General features: G+C 47.5%; 1 protein-coding gene across 2 annotated transcripts in view; it reads left to right on the top strand.

Annotated features, from left to right (window-relative positions):
• LOC144173451 (uncharacterized) overlaps positions 1-20,093 on the top strand; it is a 115,320-nt gene that overhangs the window by 54,712 nt on the left and 40,515 nt on the right. For both annotated transcript variants that reach the window (XM_077701872.1, XM_077701873.1), the window contains exon 3: positions 6,565-6,639. In XM_077701872.1, the coding sequence (XP_077557998.1) occupies positions 6,565-6,639 (75 nt within the window). The remainder of the gene's footprint in view (positions 1-6,564; positions 6,640-20,093) is intronic.

The raw sequence follows: 20,093 nt of genomic DNA, 5'->3' as shown, positions 1-20,093 counted from the left end.
TACTTCAGCGCATCGATCGATTTGTGGAGGCCGGACAGGATATAAACACGACCACAGGGACACTGCATTCGCTGCATGTTCTCTGGGCACTTGGCTGCCCGCATGATCTGTTTCCTTTCGATCCTGGCGGGTGCCTTCTGGCCGAAAACCGCAAGCACAGCCCGTTATCCCGGGTGACCTTATGAACATTTGTAGTCTTCACTTTTAGATATATCACTTTGACCCAACAACGCCGCAAGCGCTCGTTGCCTGTGCCGCTGCCAGCTAGCTCGTAACGAACTTGGCGGCGGCGGGAGTGTGTTGAGAAATAAAGAAGCGCAGGCAGGGGGCGACATTAGGCGAAGAGGAAGCGGAGGATCGGGGCGCTCGCTGCTTCGCTAATCGACTCCATCACCGTATCGGAAGCCAGACGCTGGTCCTCTTTCGCTACAGCAATACCACAATGCCGCCTGATAAATTCAAGCAATAATTATTTTTTTGCTTTCTGACCTAAATTCTAATTAGGGAATACCTTCTGGAAACCCAAGAGGAAAATGATCACTGTATCAACCGCAGGGCAATGTACCCCAGGACGCGACATGCACATTTTCTGAGAATAAGGTTACGTCCAAGGCAGATCGAGATACCGCCGGCAAAAATGTAATTGCCCTGGAATTATGACAGCAAAGACCATGCGCCTCCTGCCTGTGCCAAAGCTCTAAACCAGGAAAATCCGTTCTGCCACCCTAAGAAACGTGGTGAGCATTGAAGTCACTGGCAACAATAACTCTCAAGTTACTGAAAAAAAACTGTCCAGTTTATCTCCTCTTCGGAAGCCTACATTAAAACACACATTGACGATGGAGATCGGAGCACTCCCAGGTACAACAAAAGTGTACCGCGACTATTTCGCCACCGGGCTACATCAGTTTCAAGAAGGTAAATGCTCTGTGGCAAAGTTTTGAAGAAACTGAGGTTAGTAAACAACCTCTCTACTATTGCGGCCTGATATAAAGAACCGATAATTTCTGAAAGCAAAACTTTTTCAGTAATAAGACATCATTCTTGAGGAAGGACAATATTTGGGCTATAATTTTCAAATGGACACTTGAGATGAACAAAAGAATTAATGGAGCAACAGTTACACTGAACAACCTTCAGACATACTATGGTGACTCGTGTACTATTGATGAAACAATAACCCTCAGTGTATCACTGGCATTACATGTAGTCGTAAGGGACATATTTCTTGCTTGTTTGCAACGAGCAGCCTTTCCTTCATCTTTGGGGAGATACGCTTATTCTGTTTTGTGGGGAGCATATTTGTGGTAGAAACGTCATTCACATGCATGAGGTAGTAGTAGTCGATTTCGACAGCCGGGGCAGCTTTTCCAACCTCTTCATTACTGAGAACCTGAAGTCGCTTCGGAGCGGCCAGCTCGTCGCTGTCCCATGGTCTGAGTTTGATACTGCTGTATTCTTGGAGAAGCAGCCTGCAATAGCCTGGGTATGCTGTGTTTGAGAATAAGTTGCAAGCTGAGGTTCAGACGTAGAACGTTTAGACTGGCGATCTGTAGCAACAACCGGTAGTGAGCATCATAACTTCATCGCCGAAGGGCTTATGATATGGGTCACCGTGACAAGAGCCTCAGTAAGCGGAGCGTGTTTCTTAGTGCCAGGAACTGTGAACTGGTTTGAAATTGGCGCCCGCGTGCGTGGCCCAGCGCGTGGAAAAATAGCGGGAATCTCGGCGTGACTGCACGCGGAGGACATAGACGAAGACGAGAAAGAAGAAGGAGGATTCTCGGTCGCCATGTCAAAGCTGCTTCTGCTCGGTACTTACTGTAAATACAGCTTGCTTTTCTTGCTTTCCGTTCGCCTTTGAGATTGTTCAACAGAGCGACCACTTTCTTCATTGCCTTCGTGACGGACTTTTCAATTGCTGGAGTTAGAGAGGCGCAAAACGTGGAATCAGCAGCTGCACTTGTTTTGTGAACTGCTGCCGCATACCTCTGGATACAACATTTCAACAGAGATGAAGCTTCCAACCTAGAGGAGCGGTGTTTTTTTCATTATTTATAATACTGAACATTCAAGAGACCTACCCGGGCAGGTAGAACAGGTTGCTTCGAGGGCTCCCTCGCAGAGACAGCATAGTTCGATGTCTGATCGGCAAGATTGCGCATCATGACTGTCCGCACACCTTTGGCACTTAACATCTGACGGTCACCCTCGAAATGTGTGGTCAAACTTCCAAACCTTCCGTCACTGCAACTACCTAGGCTCCGAATGGTCCACCCTGAGCACCAGCGGCCGTGCCATCACCTCAGGCAGACACTTTAGACCAGCAAAACTTGATAACAGACGCGGCAGGGATGCGACTGCCATTCCATACTCTGCTACGGCGGCAGACTGCCGTCTGACCCGCCATTTTTAACTCCTTTACGACTTCCTCAGGGGGCTGTATGGGATCAAGTTCCCGAACAATGCCCTTCACACAAGTGAGGTGCGGCGGAATGAAAGCGTTAACGGTAACTGAGGCAAATGATATGCACCGAGCCAGGTCCGCGACACAATGTAAGTCTTTGGATCGGCACAACAGGCCTGCCCTGTCGTATTGCCCTACTTCCGACATGGCCATGTAAAGCTGACTCACTAATTTCAGCTGCTCCTGAGCGAGCTTTGAATTTTTTGCTCGGATCACCCCATTCCTACCGAGGCCAAGTGCTATCGGAGTGCTTTCAACGCCATGCTGCTTGAATGCGTTTAAGGGTAAGCTGCTTGCACACAATCTGGCTGACCAAGATGCCATGCTTGTCTTCAGGAAACCTAGGGCAATAGCCCTAATATCCCCAACCGCTACAGGTTCGCAATAATTTAGCCGAAATTTAAAATTTTCAGCCTCGGCACAAAACACCCACTGACGGTACCGATGTGCAGACGTAGCAGCATCAGAAGACGAAAGGAGGAATCGCAGCAGAACGACGAGCATACGTGTCACAGCGAATTGAGAGCGTGACCGCCGGTCTGCCTCTTCTTTTCTCTTTGCTCATCCGCTCTTATTCCATCTCCTACCACGTTTTCTTGGCCATGCGCTCTTCGCTGACACTGCCATGAGCCTTTCGTCCTCTTCACATCTTTTCCCCGTCTAAAAACGCCTCCTCACACTGGCATTAGCCACAATGAGTGGTCCTGCAATCACGAATAGTGAACACTGAGAAGGGCAGCAGAAAGCAGGGCATTTGGGGAAACAGGTCGCAAAGCGTAGAGTACAATTGCGCCTGCAACAGAATGACTGTATGATGGTACAAGGATCGAAGACTGGGAAGAAATGCTCACAGTCTTAGCGGCAGCAACTTTTCCAAAGGAATCATGAGGTTTGCTTATAGAGTCTGGGTCGGGGGGCAGAACAGTCCTATTTCGATAGGGGCGCAATCGATGACCACCCTGCGATATGAAAGGAAATCCAAACCCAATATTACGTATGGGATCGTGGAGGAAACTAAACGCAATAGTACACAAAACATTGTTGGTGGTGACAATGGCAGTGCACATGCCAAGGGCGAGTTCGATGTGAAATAACGTGCGTAAAGGACACTCCACGGAGGATCGTGGTCACCTTTCTTCACCTTCGGCAGATTTTTCCCTCAGTAACAGAAATGGCGTCTCCCGTATAAGTACCAAAAGTGCGGCGCCTTCAACGATGTCACAGATACCTTTTGCGGGACATATAACACGTCTGTGTCAAATCGAAGGCGACGCAGCTCTTGCCCCGGAACTGCGCAGCACAGTTTTCCGGCTGAGTCGTAATAGAACAATGTTGCATCGGGGGCTGCGATCGGCGCCGCGGAAAAAGCTAGTGACAGCTATCTAATTCATGGCTGTCGGAAGGAACTGATGTTGGCGAATAGGCGGCAGCCACTCGCATGGGCTCTGGAAAAAACGTGCGGAGAGGCCCACAATGAGTTGCGCGTGCTCATTATTCCCCGACGGCTGTATTGTTCCCCATGGCCCGCAATTCCACAATAAATGCAGATGAGGCGATTTTCCTGCATGTGCCACGAATTGAAAAACTGCTAATACGAATTTGGTGGCGCACACGAACACCGTACATGCTGTAGCAGAGATAACCACGATCAAAGTGAAACAGGCGGTTGTGACGTAGTGTCTGTAAAAGGCACCTGGAAACACGTCAGCGGCTTTCTGTTGAATTATTGTCCTAAGAATTGGGGCCAAACCGGACTGAGACTCCACTACGCTGTGCACAATGGCGAGCCGCGTCTTCCCGAACCAACTGGCGGAGGCGTAGAAAGAGCCCAGCGTTGTTGTCTTCAGGTCCCAAACATCCCAGGGGGTAACCTGGGTGAAAGCGCACTTCTTAAGAAGTTTGTCAAATCTCCAGAAAGCGCTAATGACATAACTAAAGGTTAGAGAAATTTTACACAACACCATCTGGAAGGCATCATCGTCCATCCCTTTGAGGATGTTCTTGATTCCTTTTTCTCCCCTCATGTTGGTGCTTATCCTTGTGCACTGATCATCCCTCGATATACGATGTAAAGGATTCGCTTGGCCTTTGAGCACGTTCCCGCAAACGTTTTCATGAGTTTGCGAACTGTAGAGCGCCATAACACTTCAGTCAGGCCGCTCTCCAAAAATGTTCACGTGCAGATATCGGATTTGTGGTTGTGAAGCCACAAGTTTGTGACGTCAGTCAAATAAGAAATGATGTTATTACGTTTGATTTTATCGCCTCAGTTTTCATCGGTTAGGTATTCGTACAAAATGAGCCAGCCCTTGAAGCCATCTTCTTCGGTGCTGCTGAAGATGGACGGGTCCCCTTTTCCGACAGAACCGCGGCCGACCACAGCGGGAACAGGATGCCCGAGCTCGGAATCGCTGCAGTTTGACATTTTTAGGGGAAGTGACAAACTTTTCAGCACCAGCCCAATGCAAGGAAGACCCTGACACCCCCACCACAACTTTAAGGAGGTTTTAGCGTCCGCTCAGAAAGCTTAGTCGAAAACCGGTAGTCGTTCTGAGGTGACACTCTGAAGAACAGCTGAGGCAGCCTGCGGAATGTCATACGAGCGAGGAGTTTGTAAGGAGGCTGTGCCGGTCTGGGCCTTCTCTATTGAAGAGCCCGAGCAGAACGATGAACAACGACGGTGGTGATACTAATGGCTCGGCGATCGGACGATACCCACCACGGGTAAATCACTTGTTGTAGTTACGTACCTCCTGGCGGGGTACGTTTATGTGCTTGCGGCTGGATACTGCGTGCATTAAAAGATATATACATTCTTTTGTGCTACCCACAGACCCTCAAACCCGGTCGCCTTCTCCACTATATTGCCCGGGAATGCCAACTCACGCATCCTAATACTCCTACCTTCCCTACCCGAGCCGGCACTATCGCATAGTCGTAACGACACCGTACCTCTTTCTCTCGGGGTAGTCTTCCCGTTCACTCGCAGGTTACTGGCGAAACGTTCCCTTGTGACCATTTTACGATCCCTCTCCCCATCGCTCTTTCACACATCTCTAGATGCTGCCTAGTCACTTACATTGATCGGCACGCTTTCCGCGAGGCAGGTTGTGGCTTTCCACTTTGTTTGAATAGTATGCCGACTGGACATTCAGCATTTCGGTGTTGCTATCCAGCTGTAGACGTCGTGCTTGTATTTGACACCCGATCCTGGACCCAAACCCCAACTTGCCTGCTTATGGCGCCGCAGTGAAGGCCCCAACGATCATTCCGCTTTTAACACCGAATACCCAACCTTCCACCACAATCATTGCTTTGCAAGTCGAGATTGTTAATCACTGCGCTGCCTTCGAACATTCTCAATAGAGCGCTCTCTATGATTGTCTAGACATTGCACTGCATTCACTGTCCACACAGCCTCTGTTTAAATCTCTCCTAACTACTAAGCCCACCCGTGCTCCCACTCTAGCTAGGCACTTCCACAGAGGACTGCCTCCGAGGTAAAGCTAGCGTCTCCCTATGTGCCACCCCTGGTACACCTTCCTATCCAGACTACTCGGGTGAACCATATTCAGATCTAGACCACCCTCTGACTCTCAGAGAGCTCGAAGCAGCTTTTGCTGCGAATGCCACTCCCCCGGTGCCTGGTGAAGACACCATCACTTATACAGCGCTTCGGAACCTCGCCGACCATGCAGAATTCATTTTCCAAACTTTCATTCAGGCATAAGACAGCAAGCTGCTGGACTTCGTCCATCATTAGTATGATTCCCAAGTCTATATCCTTGACATCATGTTCTGGTAAGACACTCAAAAGGATAACTCTCACTCGTTCCTTCAGTTTTCTTGTAGTGAACTTCTTTCCTCATTCTCTCATAGTGTTACAACGTCACGTGTGGGCTCGGTATATGTTCCTTCTTCTGCAACACACCTTTCTCTCACCCACCCCTACACAAGTTCGCGCAAAACTGTTTGGGCAAAAACTTTTTTTTTGAAGAGACCAGTACGAAACTTTGAATGGGGTAGGAAAACATGCTGGACACATCTTAATAGAAATTGGGTAAGCACCTGCTCCTTATCAGTTTTTTGTGTTCCAGGTGGATAAAGTCCTTAACGACACCTTAGGATGGGAACATTTTACAGACACCGCAAGAAAAATCTGCGATCCATTAGTAAGTAAAAACAGTGCACAGGTGCACTTCCCAGTTTCTTAGCTGATAACCTTTTTTGCAGCTGTTACCCAACGCATTTTGCCAAAATGTCGATGCCTATACCGCCCAAATTAAGGAAATTACAGCCTTGTGCTACAAGAGTAGTTAGCGGGACAACAAACCATCACGCTCTTTTCGTGTTTGTTTCGTTAGTCGCCACCGCAGCTTTTTCGTACGTGTTGACTTTTGCAGCCACGATCCGCAGTTTGTATGCATGCATGTATGTGCCTATGTATGTATAGAATAACTGTTGGCAGTCAAGAAAACCTCGGAAAGTAAAGGGGGGAATGCGGTAGGTCATAGAAACAGATGAAGAATTTTTTGAGTCAGAAAGAAAGTGGTGAAAAATGCTTGCCAGGTGGGATCCGAACCCACAACCTCCAGAATACCGGTCTGGTGCTTAGACCCACCGGTAGCATACTGGTCATCGCACCAAACCGGTATTTTGGAGGTCGTGTGTTCGAATCCCACCCGACGGGCATTTTTTCACCACTTTCTGACTCAAAAAATTCATCTGTTTTTATGATCTACCGCATTTCCCCCTTTACTTTCCGAGATTTTTTTGACCGCGAACCTTTATTCTGTCTGAATTCACAGAGCCCCTCATTTTCCCATTTCTTATTCGCTATATCTATATATATATATATATATATATATATATATATATATATATATATATATATATATAGTTTTTTTTTTGGGGGGGGGGGTATACGCTTCGGGTTCGGGTGAAGTAATTTCGTTCCGGTTCAGGTCCGGTTCGACAAAATCACGTACCGAACCGGTTTGTGAACCGGTCCGGGAGTTTGAACCGGTCCGCGAACCGGTTCGATGAGTTGAGTTAGCACTGAAGTAAGAATAAAAACATTAAGTAGTCTATAACGAGAGTCAATTCAAAACAAACAAAAATGCCCAATGCAGCTGTTCCCCAAGGGCAGTGGCGCAATTGCAAAAAAACTTTCAACAATCACGAGACATTAGAAAAACAGATAAAATGGCGACGATTTACCACCTACTTTCTCGCCCAAACATTATGTGTCCTAGCGACTATTCATAAACCACCGCCAAAAGATATGACGGTGGGATATATTTTCTGCCCTTTCCTTTTTTGTTGAAATCGCAATCGTCGCTATAGTATCGCCCATCAAACTAATCAAATTTAGGTCTGCGTACAGGCGCGTTCAAATATCAGCGCTTAATACCAATGGCGCCCATTTTTATATTTTTAACAAAACAGAAAAATCGTACAACGGGCACATAAATACTACCAATAAATTAGATTATTTTGTCACCCTGAATAATTTGTTAGCTGTCACCTCGTCAAACGTGTTTGCCACACTTATGTTAAAAGTAAGCTTAGGTTAACGCTCAGTCACTGCATTATTGCTCTGACCATTGCAATTCTTTTTGCGATACTTATACAGGATGTGTGCATTACAATCAGTACGTCATCGTACCGCCTGACCCCTGGCCATCGTTCCGTGTGCTACATTGCGGATTGTTATAACAGATTATGCTCTTACAAAGTGAAACGGAAATTTGACGCGCGGAGCATGAGTTGTGACTTGTTTGGACAGACGCTCTTTAATTCGTCCACAGCACAACTCCTTTTCGGAACGAGTAGGAGTAGAAGTAATATAGCGAGTTGGGTAGTCAGTACAAGTGCACCTTCGAAAAAAAGCAGATCTGAAAGCGACAAGACCGCAGAGCAAGCAGAAAAGAAGATTTATGGGCGAGTAGGACAGTGTGAAGTACCGTCCTGCCTTTCTGCAAGTGTCATCTGCTTTATGACACGTTTTGCTTCCAAGACAAGGTCAAGGGCTGCAGTTTCTTGCCGAGGGATTAAGTGCGCCCCTTAACAGTTTTACCTGACATATATTGTTATTTGTATCTGTACAGAACGAAACTTGTCCACTGTACTGTCCTCATAAACTGACCACAGAACTCACTTCCTCCGCATTGATGACACGTTTGGTTGTGAAAGGCAGGGAAAAGAAAAGTATAGAGCAATATCCACGTTCTGGCGCTTTTTTTACTTACTCGGTTTTACTTCATTTTTGCTTCATATTTTAAAACAACATGATTCGCCTTTTTTTTCTTGTTTTCTGAGTAAACACATTTTGAAAAACACTAGCGCAGTTGAAGCCCCGTGCTATATCTCTGCTCCGAGGCGCAGCTTATTTTGCCAGCCAGCAGACATATTTTAACCAGCTGGTGATATTATACGTGGATCAAAATCGCGATGCACGAACGCTCTCAATTTCCATCTACTTCCGCAAAACGGTCGCGGGGAAGGGCGATCGAGGCCGCTTGTGTTCAGCAGCAAACGGCTTAGCCACTGAGCAGCCCCTGCAGTCACAATCGTCAAGTATTAACAATTTGCAGGTGTCGGACCTTTTAAAGAAATTATGAAATGCAAAAACTTTGCACACATGGGGTGTGCTTGCTTTCGCTGTTGCGCAGTGGAGCACTCCTGCAGCCTGATTGCTCCAATAAAGTCGCCGCTAAGGAAGGGCAAACTCGTTTTATATCCCCTGCAAGCTGCCGAGAATCACATTTCCTTTGGTCAGCTTGCACTACGCTCGCGCTTCCAGCAGCAACAGACCATTGCTACATTGGTGCTCATTCATTTCCCGTGTTGTTACATAGAGCGTGATAGTGTTAAATTGTCTGTAGGGGGAACTGCGAGAGCGGGTACGAAGTTAACGGTACGTGAAAAAAAAAGGCCTGAATTGGATTACCGTAAAAACCCGAGTATAATACAAGGTTTGTTTTTCCAAATTTTACTATGTCAAATTTATGCCTCGTATTATATGTGGATCCCAAAAATTTCAGCCGAAAATTAGCACTTTCGTTTTCGGTTTCAGCGGAGGGTGGGCCATCTTGGGGTGGCGTAAGCTGACTGCTGCGTCTCTTAGACGGCGCCATTTTGATTGTTTTGACCACGTGAAGGACCGGCACGTTCACAGCAAGTCTATCACGATGTCGGGTACACGAAGGCAACATTCAGCGGCAATTAAAAGAGAAGTTATTTTATGTGCCGAGACCACCAGGAACTGCGCCGCAGCACGGCAGTTCGGCGCACCGAAGGCAGCATTCGCGGGTGGAGAAAGCAACTGGTGCTTGACTGGATAAAGTCTGTGTGGTGTCGGCGGCCTGGAGCCCTGTTGGGGGTTCCCGTCAGTGCTCGTGTTGGACGCCTTTCGCTGCCACCTGGCCGATTCCGTGAAGAAGTTGTTGCGCGAACCCCGCATCGAACTCATTGTTATTCCCGGAGTAATGGCATCCCAGCTGCAACCGCTAGACGTTTCCATCAACAAGCCTTTCAAAAAGACTGCATCAGGTCCTGCTACCAAGAGTTGATGAAGTCAGGAGACCCGTAAGTGACAGCTACCAGATGGCTGACGCGGGCTTCTCCAGCGGTGATTTGTGGCTGGATCGCAGATGCGTGGGCCACCATCCCGGAGGAGCTCGTCAGTCGCTCTTTTAAGAAATGCGGCATCTCGAACGCCCTTGGTGGCACTGAGGACCACTTTCTGTGGGAAGACATTTCCAACAAGGCGACTTCAGGAGACAGCGGCAGCGAACCTGATGATGACTGAACTGACGTCGGGAGACAGTGCCAGTGAAAACTGAAAATGACTGAAGAGTAACTGCAGTGCAAATAAATGTTTTCTGTGCTCTTTACCTCGTATTATATGCGGATGAAAATTTTTTTTCTGATTTTGCTGTCCCCGAATTACACCTCGTATTATACGCGGGTCCGTATTATACGCGGGTTTTTACGGTAACTGTGCAAAATCAACAACGGAGGGTCGAACCGTTTCGCCATGAACGGGTAACCATTATTTCTTTTTTCGGCTCCGTTCCGGTTCGGGTTCAGCGTGCTCAAAAAACAACGGTTGGAGTTCGAGTTCAGTTCCGGTTCGACACCCTGTTATATATATATATTTATGGAAGTCCTCTTCCTGAAACGTCAGTAAACTTATTTCTATTTTCTACGTCTTTCTCGTGTGTCTCTGTCTCTACTAACCTTATTTTTTCGCGCTGTGTGACTTTTTATCTTTCCAGACTATATATATATATATATATATATATATATATATATATACATATATATATATATATATATATATATATATATATATATATATATATATATATATATATATATATATATATATATATATATATATGTGTGTGTGTAAATTCAAATATGGTTGCCTCACAAATAAAAACAAGAACAATATTGCACTAACCTTTCTACTGGTGTACCAGCCGTCATCAGGGTATTCTACAATTCAGAATCACACGCGCTTACAAATGCGGCGAGACTGGCATTTCACTGCGAGTTGCCACAAAGGCAAGCTCGTCTTTCACGCAATAAACCAGAGTGACGACAGCAGGCCGTTTCTGGATCCAGACGTACGTGAGCGCGTGGTCAACGGTACACAGTGCCGAGTTCTTTGCCACCCCGCGGCGACGGTAGAAATAATCCACCCTTCGTATGTAGAACCGCATCAGCTGACGGAACAGAGTGAGTGAAACAGGCCGTAGCAGCGCGCAAGGTGCCCCTGCCGATTGCTAATCGGAGGTCTGTTTGGTGAAGTTGTCAGCCAGGGGGCGGTATCCCCACAACTTCTTCCGGGATACAGGTACCTATTCTCGAACACGTCCGATCAGCTGTTGCGCGGAAGCGGTTATATTTCTGAAACACTGCCGAGGAAGCAATCAAGTGAGTGAGCTGCGGAAGGCGCGAGTAAGGATAGTGTCGCATGCTGAGAGAGGAACGGAGTAACAGAGCCAGATAGCGGAGATAGCGCATTACCGGACGCTCAGGACAGGAGGCAGCACGAGTCTGTTGGAACAAAAGGTGTTTCTCCATACGAGAGTTCAGACTCGAACGACGTTCTGGCAGATCCGTCAGTAGATATACAGAAACGTTATCACAGTGCAGCGAAGCGTAACGACGGTGCCGCGACGGAGAAAGTCGTTAGCCTTCTGCCACCAACTGACATATACGATGTTGAGCAACGGCCAAGAGAGCTGGTAGCAATTCTGGTGACGCGTGAAGCTGAGCCTTCTTGTGAGACCGGGAAGCCCGGATCTAGTGGTGCCTTGACAGCCGAAAAAGAGAACGAGAACACCTTTCTGTGTTCGCTTGCCGACGGTGTCGCTAAAAGGCCAAGGCACAACCAGGGAGGCAAAACGTTAGGGCACACGCGCGGGAAGAGTTCCAGCGGGCGCTGGCCGTGGGGCAGCACCGTACGCACGCTTTGCGCCGGGTATCAGCGCACCTCGGAGCGGCCGAGAACAAAAGCGCACTTCTTGCTCGAGCAGTGGAAATTAGGGCAGTTTTCTCCGCGCGCTCGGAATACGTCTTGGAAAAAGACTGTGTCCTCTGAACCGGTCGCAGTAGCCTTCCGACAACGGGCGCGGCTAACGTGCGCTTCAATAAGGGAAAAGCTGAGGGCAATGACGAGAGCTCAAATCACAACTCTGAGCGCGAGAAGGGTCCCGAGGACGCCTGACTTTCTTGATGGCTTTGTTTTTCCTGAATCAGGTCCGCCCTTTACGAATCCATTTGGTTGGTCTTGTACATTTCTAATTACAAATGTTACCCTTTTAAGTTAGTGTACTTGGCTGGAGTACTACTGGGCTAAAATGCAACTGCTTTAGTAAGTTTTCTGAGTATTTTTATTCATTCATTTCGAGGTGGAGCACTTCTTTCGCATAGTTGGATTCGCCGATTTTAAGAGAATCACCGTGTCGTTTCGCAGGCCTTAACATGCCACACGACGCGGCAGGTTAAGTATACCACGCGAGATCCAAGGGAGGCCACGATTTTTGTGTTTTTTTTCAGGGGAACAAAGCGCTGGAGACAATTGCGACAGTGTTTTTGAGAGAAGGCACCAAAGAATTACACCATTAGAAAATCGTCAAAGGATCGCTTAAATAATCGATAAATGAGGAATCGTTTTCACGTGCAGTATGAAATGTAGAGTAAACAAAACTATTCTTGCGAACCGCAACGGGTGTGGCAACAAGATCGTAAATGTGATCTGAAATGTCATCAGTAACCTGGAAATAATAGCCGTTATCTAATATATCTGAAGTAACAAATACTAAATCGAGAACAGTGGCACTTCGACTGTAGGGTTTAACGCGCCGACGCAACGCATGCGATGAGGTGCGCCATAGTGGAGGGTTAATTTTGATTAATTATGGATTAATTTTGACCACCCGGAAATCTTGAATATGCGACGAAATATCGTACATACGGGCGTTTTTGTTTTTGGCCTCCATCAGAAAAGCGGCCGCCGCGGCCGCGAATCGAACCCGCGACGCAACGCCTTAGCCACTGAGCCACCGCGGCGAGTAGAACAGTGCCACTCAAGTGCTGGCTTTGACTATTTGCTTTAAACCAAAAGATAACAAAAAAAATTAAAGCCGTTCCACTCTATGTGAACGCTGTCGGAAGTGCAGAGCAGTGATTCGTCATAATGAGCTGCAGCGCCGTTTTCCGCACACTCCTGCCACCCACAGCATTTCACATTTTCCGCCTTCGCAGTGCTCGGGCGCCTACGGCCGAAACTGCGCCAGTGGGAGCTCTGTTCTTGTTGTGCTTTTCTCCCCGTCGGTGCCGGCGTTGCACTGCCACATTTCGCGTTTACTACCATGAAAACCAACCCAACGGGCGTCCATAACTAAAGGAATGTGGGCCCAGCCGGTTAGTTACGTATATTTTTCCCCAAATGTGCCTATGTACCCCACGGTGTTCGCTGATCACGCGATCACTTACTGAGACGCAGCAGATATGCACCGTGACCTAGAAGACACCAGTTGGCGCTGCGCATAAATTTCGCATTAGGGAGTATAGTAACTGTGAGCGCATTTCTTTCCCGCAAGTCAAGCAGTTTCACAATAACTGGGCGCGGACGATCAGCATACTTGTGACTAATCCTGTGGTACCTTTCAATACCTGGGTATTGGATTTCAAGCTCTTCTTTTAATCACGCGGAAATGTTGGAAAACAGAAGGTCGTGGGTTTTGTTCGGGTGCCACGGGGAAGCTGTAAAGCAGCAAGATATTGCGGCGGGAACAATTTTCTAATTCATTGTAGCTCAAGGAACGTTGGTCCACTATGATACTTAGCTGCTTGAGTTCGCTTTCCATTTTTCTCATTAAACGTGGCAGAGGGAAGGGTGGCGGGACACGACTGAAATAAGAAGACGCGTGCTTCCAGGTCGTCAAACCGCGAAATGATAACTTTACAAAAACTCTTGATTTCGGTTATATCCTGCGCTATGCATTGCTCACCCTTAATTATTTCGCATTAAGGCACGGAAGACAAGTCAGGAACATTGGCATCCCTAACCATAATTTCCTCGGCAGTGGAACAGCTTCGCAAACGAGTATGAAGCGCCGGACCATCCTTTCCGTTGTTTTGCTTCGAAAGCCCTGCAGTAGCCTCCACATCGCCGCACAAAAGAAGGCACCTAACGCAGTGAATTAGGTCACAGCACAAGGACATGCCATCATGAGCACATATACAATTATCTAAGCAAGAAAACAGCAGCAGAAAACGATTATTGGAACCAATGCCTTTGTACTTTTTTTCCGGTAACCTCCCTGCGTAAAAGCAGCAATAGGCTCAGCAAAACGTTTGCGCTGGTGTCTTATTTCCCACTGAAGAAGGTGGCCGTCGAGGACGATTTATATTCTCCGCTGGGGAAGTTAACATGGCAGAGTCGCCGATGATTGGAGAAGCGAGAATGACGGCACCGAAGCTAGGGGCACGCTAACCATCAGCTGTCGGGACGATGAACAGGTCACGGCTATCTACAGTGGAGTAGACAGGGTCGTCCAGGCCTATCTACGTTTTCGAAACAGAATCGACAGTCACTCTGGCATAGGAGCTATGATTCCACTTCGGGCCGGGCGCAGGAACGGCAAGGCAGGAAAATAACTTTCGTTTATGACGAAAAAAGATTCCCAGAAGAATGCAGCTGGGTATGTTTACCAACAAGAAATCAGTGTGGCGCTTTGAAACTTGTAAAACATCATCGAATCCGGAGACTTAGACACTGCAGATGTTCTACTAATGCAGAAAGTATTACCCGGTTTCATAAGGGCAAAAGGGAACTTCGGGAGCGGCGAAATTTAGCTGAAGGCTTTTACTGCAGAGCAGTATATGTCTAACGCCCCCCCCCTCCCCTTCTCCGCGGTTATCATTTCGGTGAAGCCCCTTTACTCGGCGCCCTTCCGAGGTTCCCTCATCGCCAACGCCGACACCTGTTTCACAACTGTCATTACACTAGCCACCAAGGATCCTTTTTTCACAAGTTTCGCAATCCGCTGACAGCAGCAGTAGCGCCGTTATCGGATAATTCCGGGGAATCAACAGAAGCGCGAATGAGCGTGAAAACAACCAAACACCGCCGCGGACAAATATCTAGCCGCGTTGGTCGCGGCCTCGAGTTCCACCTCGCCGAGTAGCTGCGAATTCCTTCCGGCTGAAGAGCAACTTGCCCGGTTGGAACACCGGCGTGTGTTAGATTTAGGCGCACGTTAAATATCCCCGCGTGGTAACAATTAATCTGGAGCCCTCCATTGCGGCTCACCTCAAAGCCCAGATGTAGCTCTAGCGATCACCATAATCATCAGAACGCCGGCGTGAGACCATAATTATATATTCTTGAGCTTGAAAGGCTTTTCCAGTGACCTTTTCGACTGTGTATTTCACGCCAAAATATGGAACTATCAATGGTAGCCGGCTTATGCATGCCTGGGTGGGGGGGGGGGGTGGAATAGGGCATGGACACACAGTTGGGCTTGATTCCGCTACCGATAAGGGACCATTGTGCTGGAGGGAGATATAAACATACAAGTATCACACATTGCGCCCTGTCAGCTGTCATCCGCAATCGAGCGGTTTGGGTCTGGGTTGGCGTGTTACCCAACGACGACTCGAACAGAAGCGCGGACGGACACGGAATGCCGCTGCCGCAGCCATTGCCCTCCCCCCCCCCCCTAGTCCTCTCCCCCCCCCCCCCCCCCCCCCCAGGTTCCAGTTCCTCGAGTAGCTGCCAATGCCTTCCGCATGAACAGCAACTTCCCCGCTTGGAACGCGACGTGAGCCAGTATTGTGTGTGCAGCCCAAAGATCCTTTAGGGCGACATTTTGAAAGACGATAGTCTTTCTCGGGCTACTTAAAACCAGAACTTTTGTCTGTCTGTATGTCTGTCTGTCTGTCTGTCTGCGACTCCATTCAGCCACCTGGCCAAAGTAATACAAGGCCTGCGCAATAGTCTTATCTTAATCTACACATCTAAGTCCGGTGTAATGTTCATACTTGCCAACATTGTTGAAGAAGAACAAAATATTACGGAAATACAAGACAACATATAATACAGAAGTGATATTTGCAGTGTTCCTTTGTAAAAAATCATACATGCTTGATTTTTGTGAAATTAAATACTATCATTAACAGCAGGAAAAAAATTCACTCCGCCGTCGCCTACTGTCGCCCGCACCAATTTAGCTTCTGGCGCCATTATAAGAAATCAACCGGCAACAGTTACGAAAGGTTCGACTAGATATGTTCCACGCTCTGCTAGGACTGCACGTGGATTAGGGCAACGTGGTTCTATAAACGCTGAAGTGGGGCGCCTCGATTCACGCACGTTTCCGCCGTACGGCAGCGTTGGCATCGAGACACCGGGCCTGGAGCAGTGGAACGCGGTAAATTTAAAATGATCTTAGCAAACCTATGGCGTCTTTACCTTGAGAGGAGCGCGACGCAAGAGGAACATCATGAGAGGTGAGCAAGAAAGCGAAATGAGGCATTTACTTGGCAAAGGTCGATAAAGACTATCGTCTTTTGTCGACATTTGCAACGAAAGGAGCAGATACACGGCCAAATTTTATACGGTTCCTTTCACTTCTAAGCCAGCACAGGCACCCGGTTGCTGCCGTGCACGAGTTGGGAGGGGGAAGGGGCATGCACGCGAACCTATAGGCTTCATGCCCTTACTGATGACCTTGTGCTGGCGGGAGGTTTAAACGCGTACGTGAAACGGCCCAACGCGACTTGTCGGTTGTCCGCTCAGTGGTTGAGCGGCTGTGGGTTGGTGTTTTACACAAACAATAAGATGCTTATGACCTGGCAGTAAAAGAGACAACTCCATGTTTCTCGGCGGGACTGAAGTTCGGATCCTTCCAAGTTCATCTAATAGTCTAGGAAGTATGCTCGATCGCAAATTACAAGCAAACGTATTTTCTTTCGTGCACTCCGTGGACTGCGTCCAGCTTCGTAGGTCACCCTTCTTCACAGAGTAGAAGGGCACTAAATGTTTTTATTAAAGCCCTAATATCTGGAACATTCGAGATTTTGGAAAAATGGCCGAATAGTACCTTTACAGAAACCTCGTGACAAGCAAGACATCAGCTGTTACAGGCCCATTTCTGTTACTTCTCATTCATGTAAGCTATTCCAGCATATTATTTACAAACAAATCATTGCATTCCTGGAATCTGACAATCTATTGTCCGATTTAGAACACGCATTTAGGCGAGGTTATACAGTGAAATCTCGCTGACACGTTTTCCACGGGAACGGGAAAATAGAGCGTATTATGCGAAAATCGTACTTTTAAAGAAGTTAAAAATTAAGAAATTATGCACACTCCGTCAGCAACTCATATTTTTTGCGAAACATCGAGGTATCTGGTCAATTTGCGCGGCACTTCTCTCGAAATTCCAGGAGTATTGTTTTCTGAAACGTAAACAAGAAATGCTGCCGTTATTTTTTGTTTCGCCGCACACTTTTTTGTAGGACAATTTGTGTGCTTTAGATCGGTGAAGCCAGCCGCCGGGTGCTTGGAAGTCCAAGACGGCCGCGGATTTATTAATTTTTTTCCATAGGACTGAACCGTCGACGTTCTCTCCAGCTGCTCTAATTTCTTTGAACCATGCTTCTGGGGTGCATATGATACGCTTCGCTGCATGATGTGGTGCATCGAATGATCGTATCATTATGACTGGGCAGACCACCCACGCCTACGCATGCCAGCGATGTTTTCGCCGCAAAACAGGTGCTGCTGCGGCCTCAGCGACTCTGCAACATTTAGTCGTCAAAATTGTTAACAAAAACATAGAACGAGGCGCTTCCCTACGCCCAGAGCGGCAGCTTACGATAGCGCTCGGGCTGCTAAGCCAGGCTGTGCGCATGCTCTGAAGCGTCCGAGTGCAGTAGGGCAGCATCGTGAATGCTGATAACCAGGCGCCAAAGATGCGGCTGTAGCTATCGTGAGCTGCCACTCTGAGCGTAGGAAGGCACCTCGTGTTCAGTTGTTAACAGTTTTGACGACTGTACAAATTGCTGATTGTTGAAATGCGGTTTGAGCTAGAATAAGGAAGAATAAACGGAATATTTCTAGACATTTTGTCCAAGATCGACTTTTGTGAATGTAATATACACTTTTTCGCAAAAATGTGATCTTTTTAAACGCACGAAAGAGCATTATTTCTATAGGACGTTGGCCGGGAATGAAAAGAAAAACGTATTAGGCGTAAAAAAGTATTATGCCGAATCGTATCAACGAGATTTTTCTGCAGTAATGGTTCCGGTTAGCTGAATTTACACACGATAGTAGACATTCGGAACGAAAGTAACGCCTCATTCACCGGATTATCGAAAGAAAATTACTATTTAACAAAGAGCATTGTGAGCAACCCGCAGCTAGAGTCTTGAATTTCGAATTTTCTCTCAGACCGCTCGCAATACGTTCCTTATAACTCAGCTGACTCCCATGTCATTAGTGCATGTTCAGGTGTTCCAAAAGGCTATGTACTTTACCGCTACTGTTTTTATTATATATTAATCATTGGCCCAGAAACATCAGTTGTAAACTTCGTCTTTATGCTGATGATTACATGATTCCATTGGTTGTATGATTGTTGTATGATTCCATTGTATGTATGGTTGTATGATTCCATTGACTTTCCTAAAGCTCATTACCGTCTAAATAACTGATATATTAAATTCTATGAATTGTGTGAAACATGGCAAGTGAGCATGCATTTTAACAAATTCTTGCTCATGCCTTTCGCCAATTGCAAGTCCCCTTCCAGCTTCGCTTGTTCTTTTAACAGATGCGCACTGAAAAAGGTAACAGAATACAAAAACCAATTACTACCTTTCCACTCTGTAAAGAACGCTAACCAACGAAACTTCACGCAGTCCACGCAGTACCCGAAAAAAAAAACACATTTGTTAATCATTTGCGATTGAGCATACGCCCTAGTCAATGAACATAATTAAATTTGGAAGCACCCGAACTTCAGTTTCGCGGACATACATGGAGCTGTCTTTTACTTCCGCAACGAGGGAATCTCGCTGCTTGTGGAACACACCAACCCATTCCACCCCCCCCCCCCCACACACACACACACACTCCGAGCCCGTGCACGCGGGCAAACGGTTATGTGCGCGGTAAGAAACCGTCTAAAATGTGATCTGAAAGCTCTTTAGGATGAACAAGTAATGCTGGCTCACGTCGCGTTATAAGCGGGCAAGTTGGTGTTCATCCGGGAAGAATTCGCAGCTACTTGACGAGCTGGAACTTGAGGGAGCAATGTCAGCAGAAGCTGCTTTCCGTTCTTTTCGCGTCCGTCCGCGCTTCTCTTCGAGCTGACGATCCTTCTATTGATGCTCTTACTTCTCCAAGCGAACGTCATGCGGCCGTCCCATACCGAGTTAAAACCTGGAAGGCCTCCAGCTTCATTTCAGTGGACAAACATGTGGTTGTCCAAATCGAGGCTTCGACGGACGCCCGTCTGGTCGGGAACGACATTGCAGTACATAATGAAGGATACGCCGACCACAAGAGAAATAAAACAATGACGTTTCGGCCCCCTGAACGGGATCCTTGTTCACACTCCAAGGCTGTTACACTCCAAGCGAGGGTGTGAACAAGGCTCCCGTTCGGGGTGCCGAAACGTCATTGTTTTATTTTCTCTTGTGGTCGGCGTATCCTTTATTATGTACTTCAATGTGGTTGTCCATTTCACTCCCCCGTCGTAGGCATCTTACCGACTGTGGAACACACTAACCCAGACCGAAACCGCTCGATTACGGAGGACAGCTGACAGGACGCGTTGAGCCATGAGACTTCCACGTTTAAACCTCGAGCCTGCACAACAGGAATTATCAGTAGCGGCATGGAGCCCAGCTGTGTGTGTGTGTGCACGCCCCACTTCTCCCCCCGCCCCACCTCAACCCGTGCACGCATAAACGGGCAACCCGGGATGGGCGCTTACTTAGGCACGAAATACACAGGCGAAAATGTCGCTCGGAAAAACTTTCAAGTGGAAGATGAATTACGGGCTCACGCATTCGTTCCAACCGGGCA

This window comes from Haemaphysalis longicornis, unplaced genomic scaffold (assembly GCF_048455015.1).
Source record: "Haemaphysalis longicornis isolate Haplotype H1 unplaced genomic scaffold, Haemaphysalis longicornis Haplotype H1 scaffold_3, whole genome shotgun sequence".
NCBI classification, from domain to species: Eukaryota; Metazoa; Arthropoda; class Arachnida; order Ixodida; family Ixodidae; genus Haemaphysalis; species Haemaphysalis longicornis.
The sequence above is the reverse complement of the archived record's forward strand: the minus strand, read 5'-3'. Positions and strand labels throughout refer to the sequence as shown.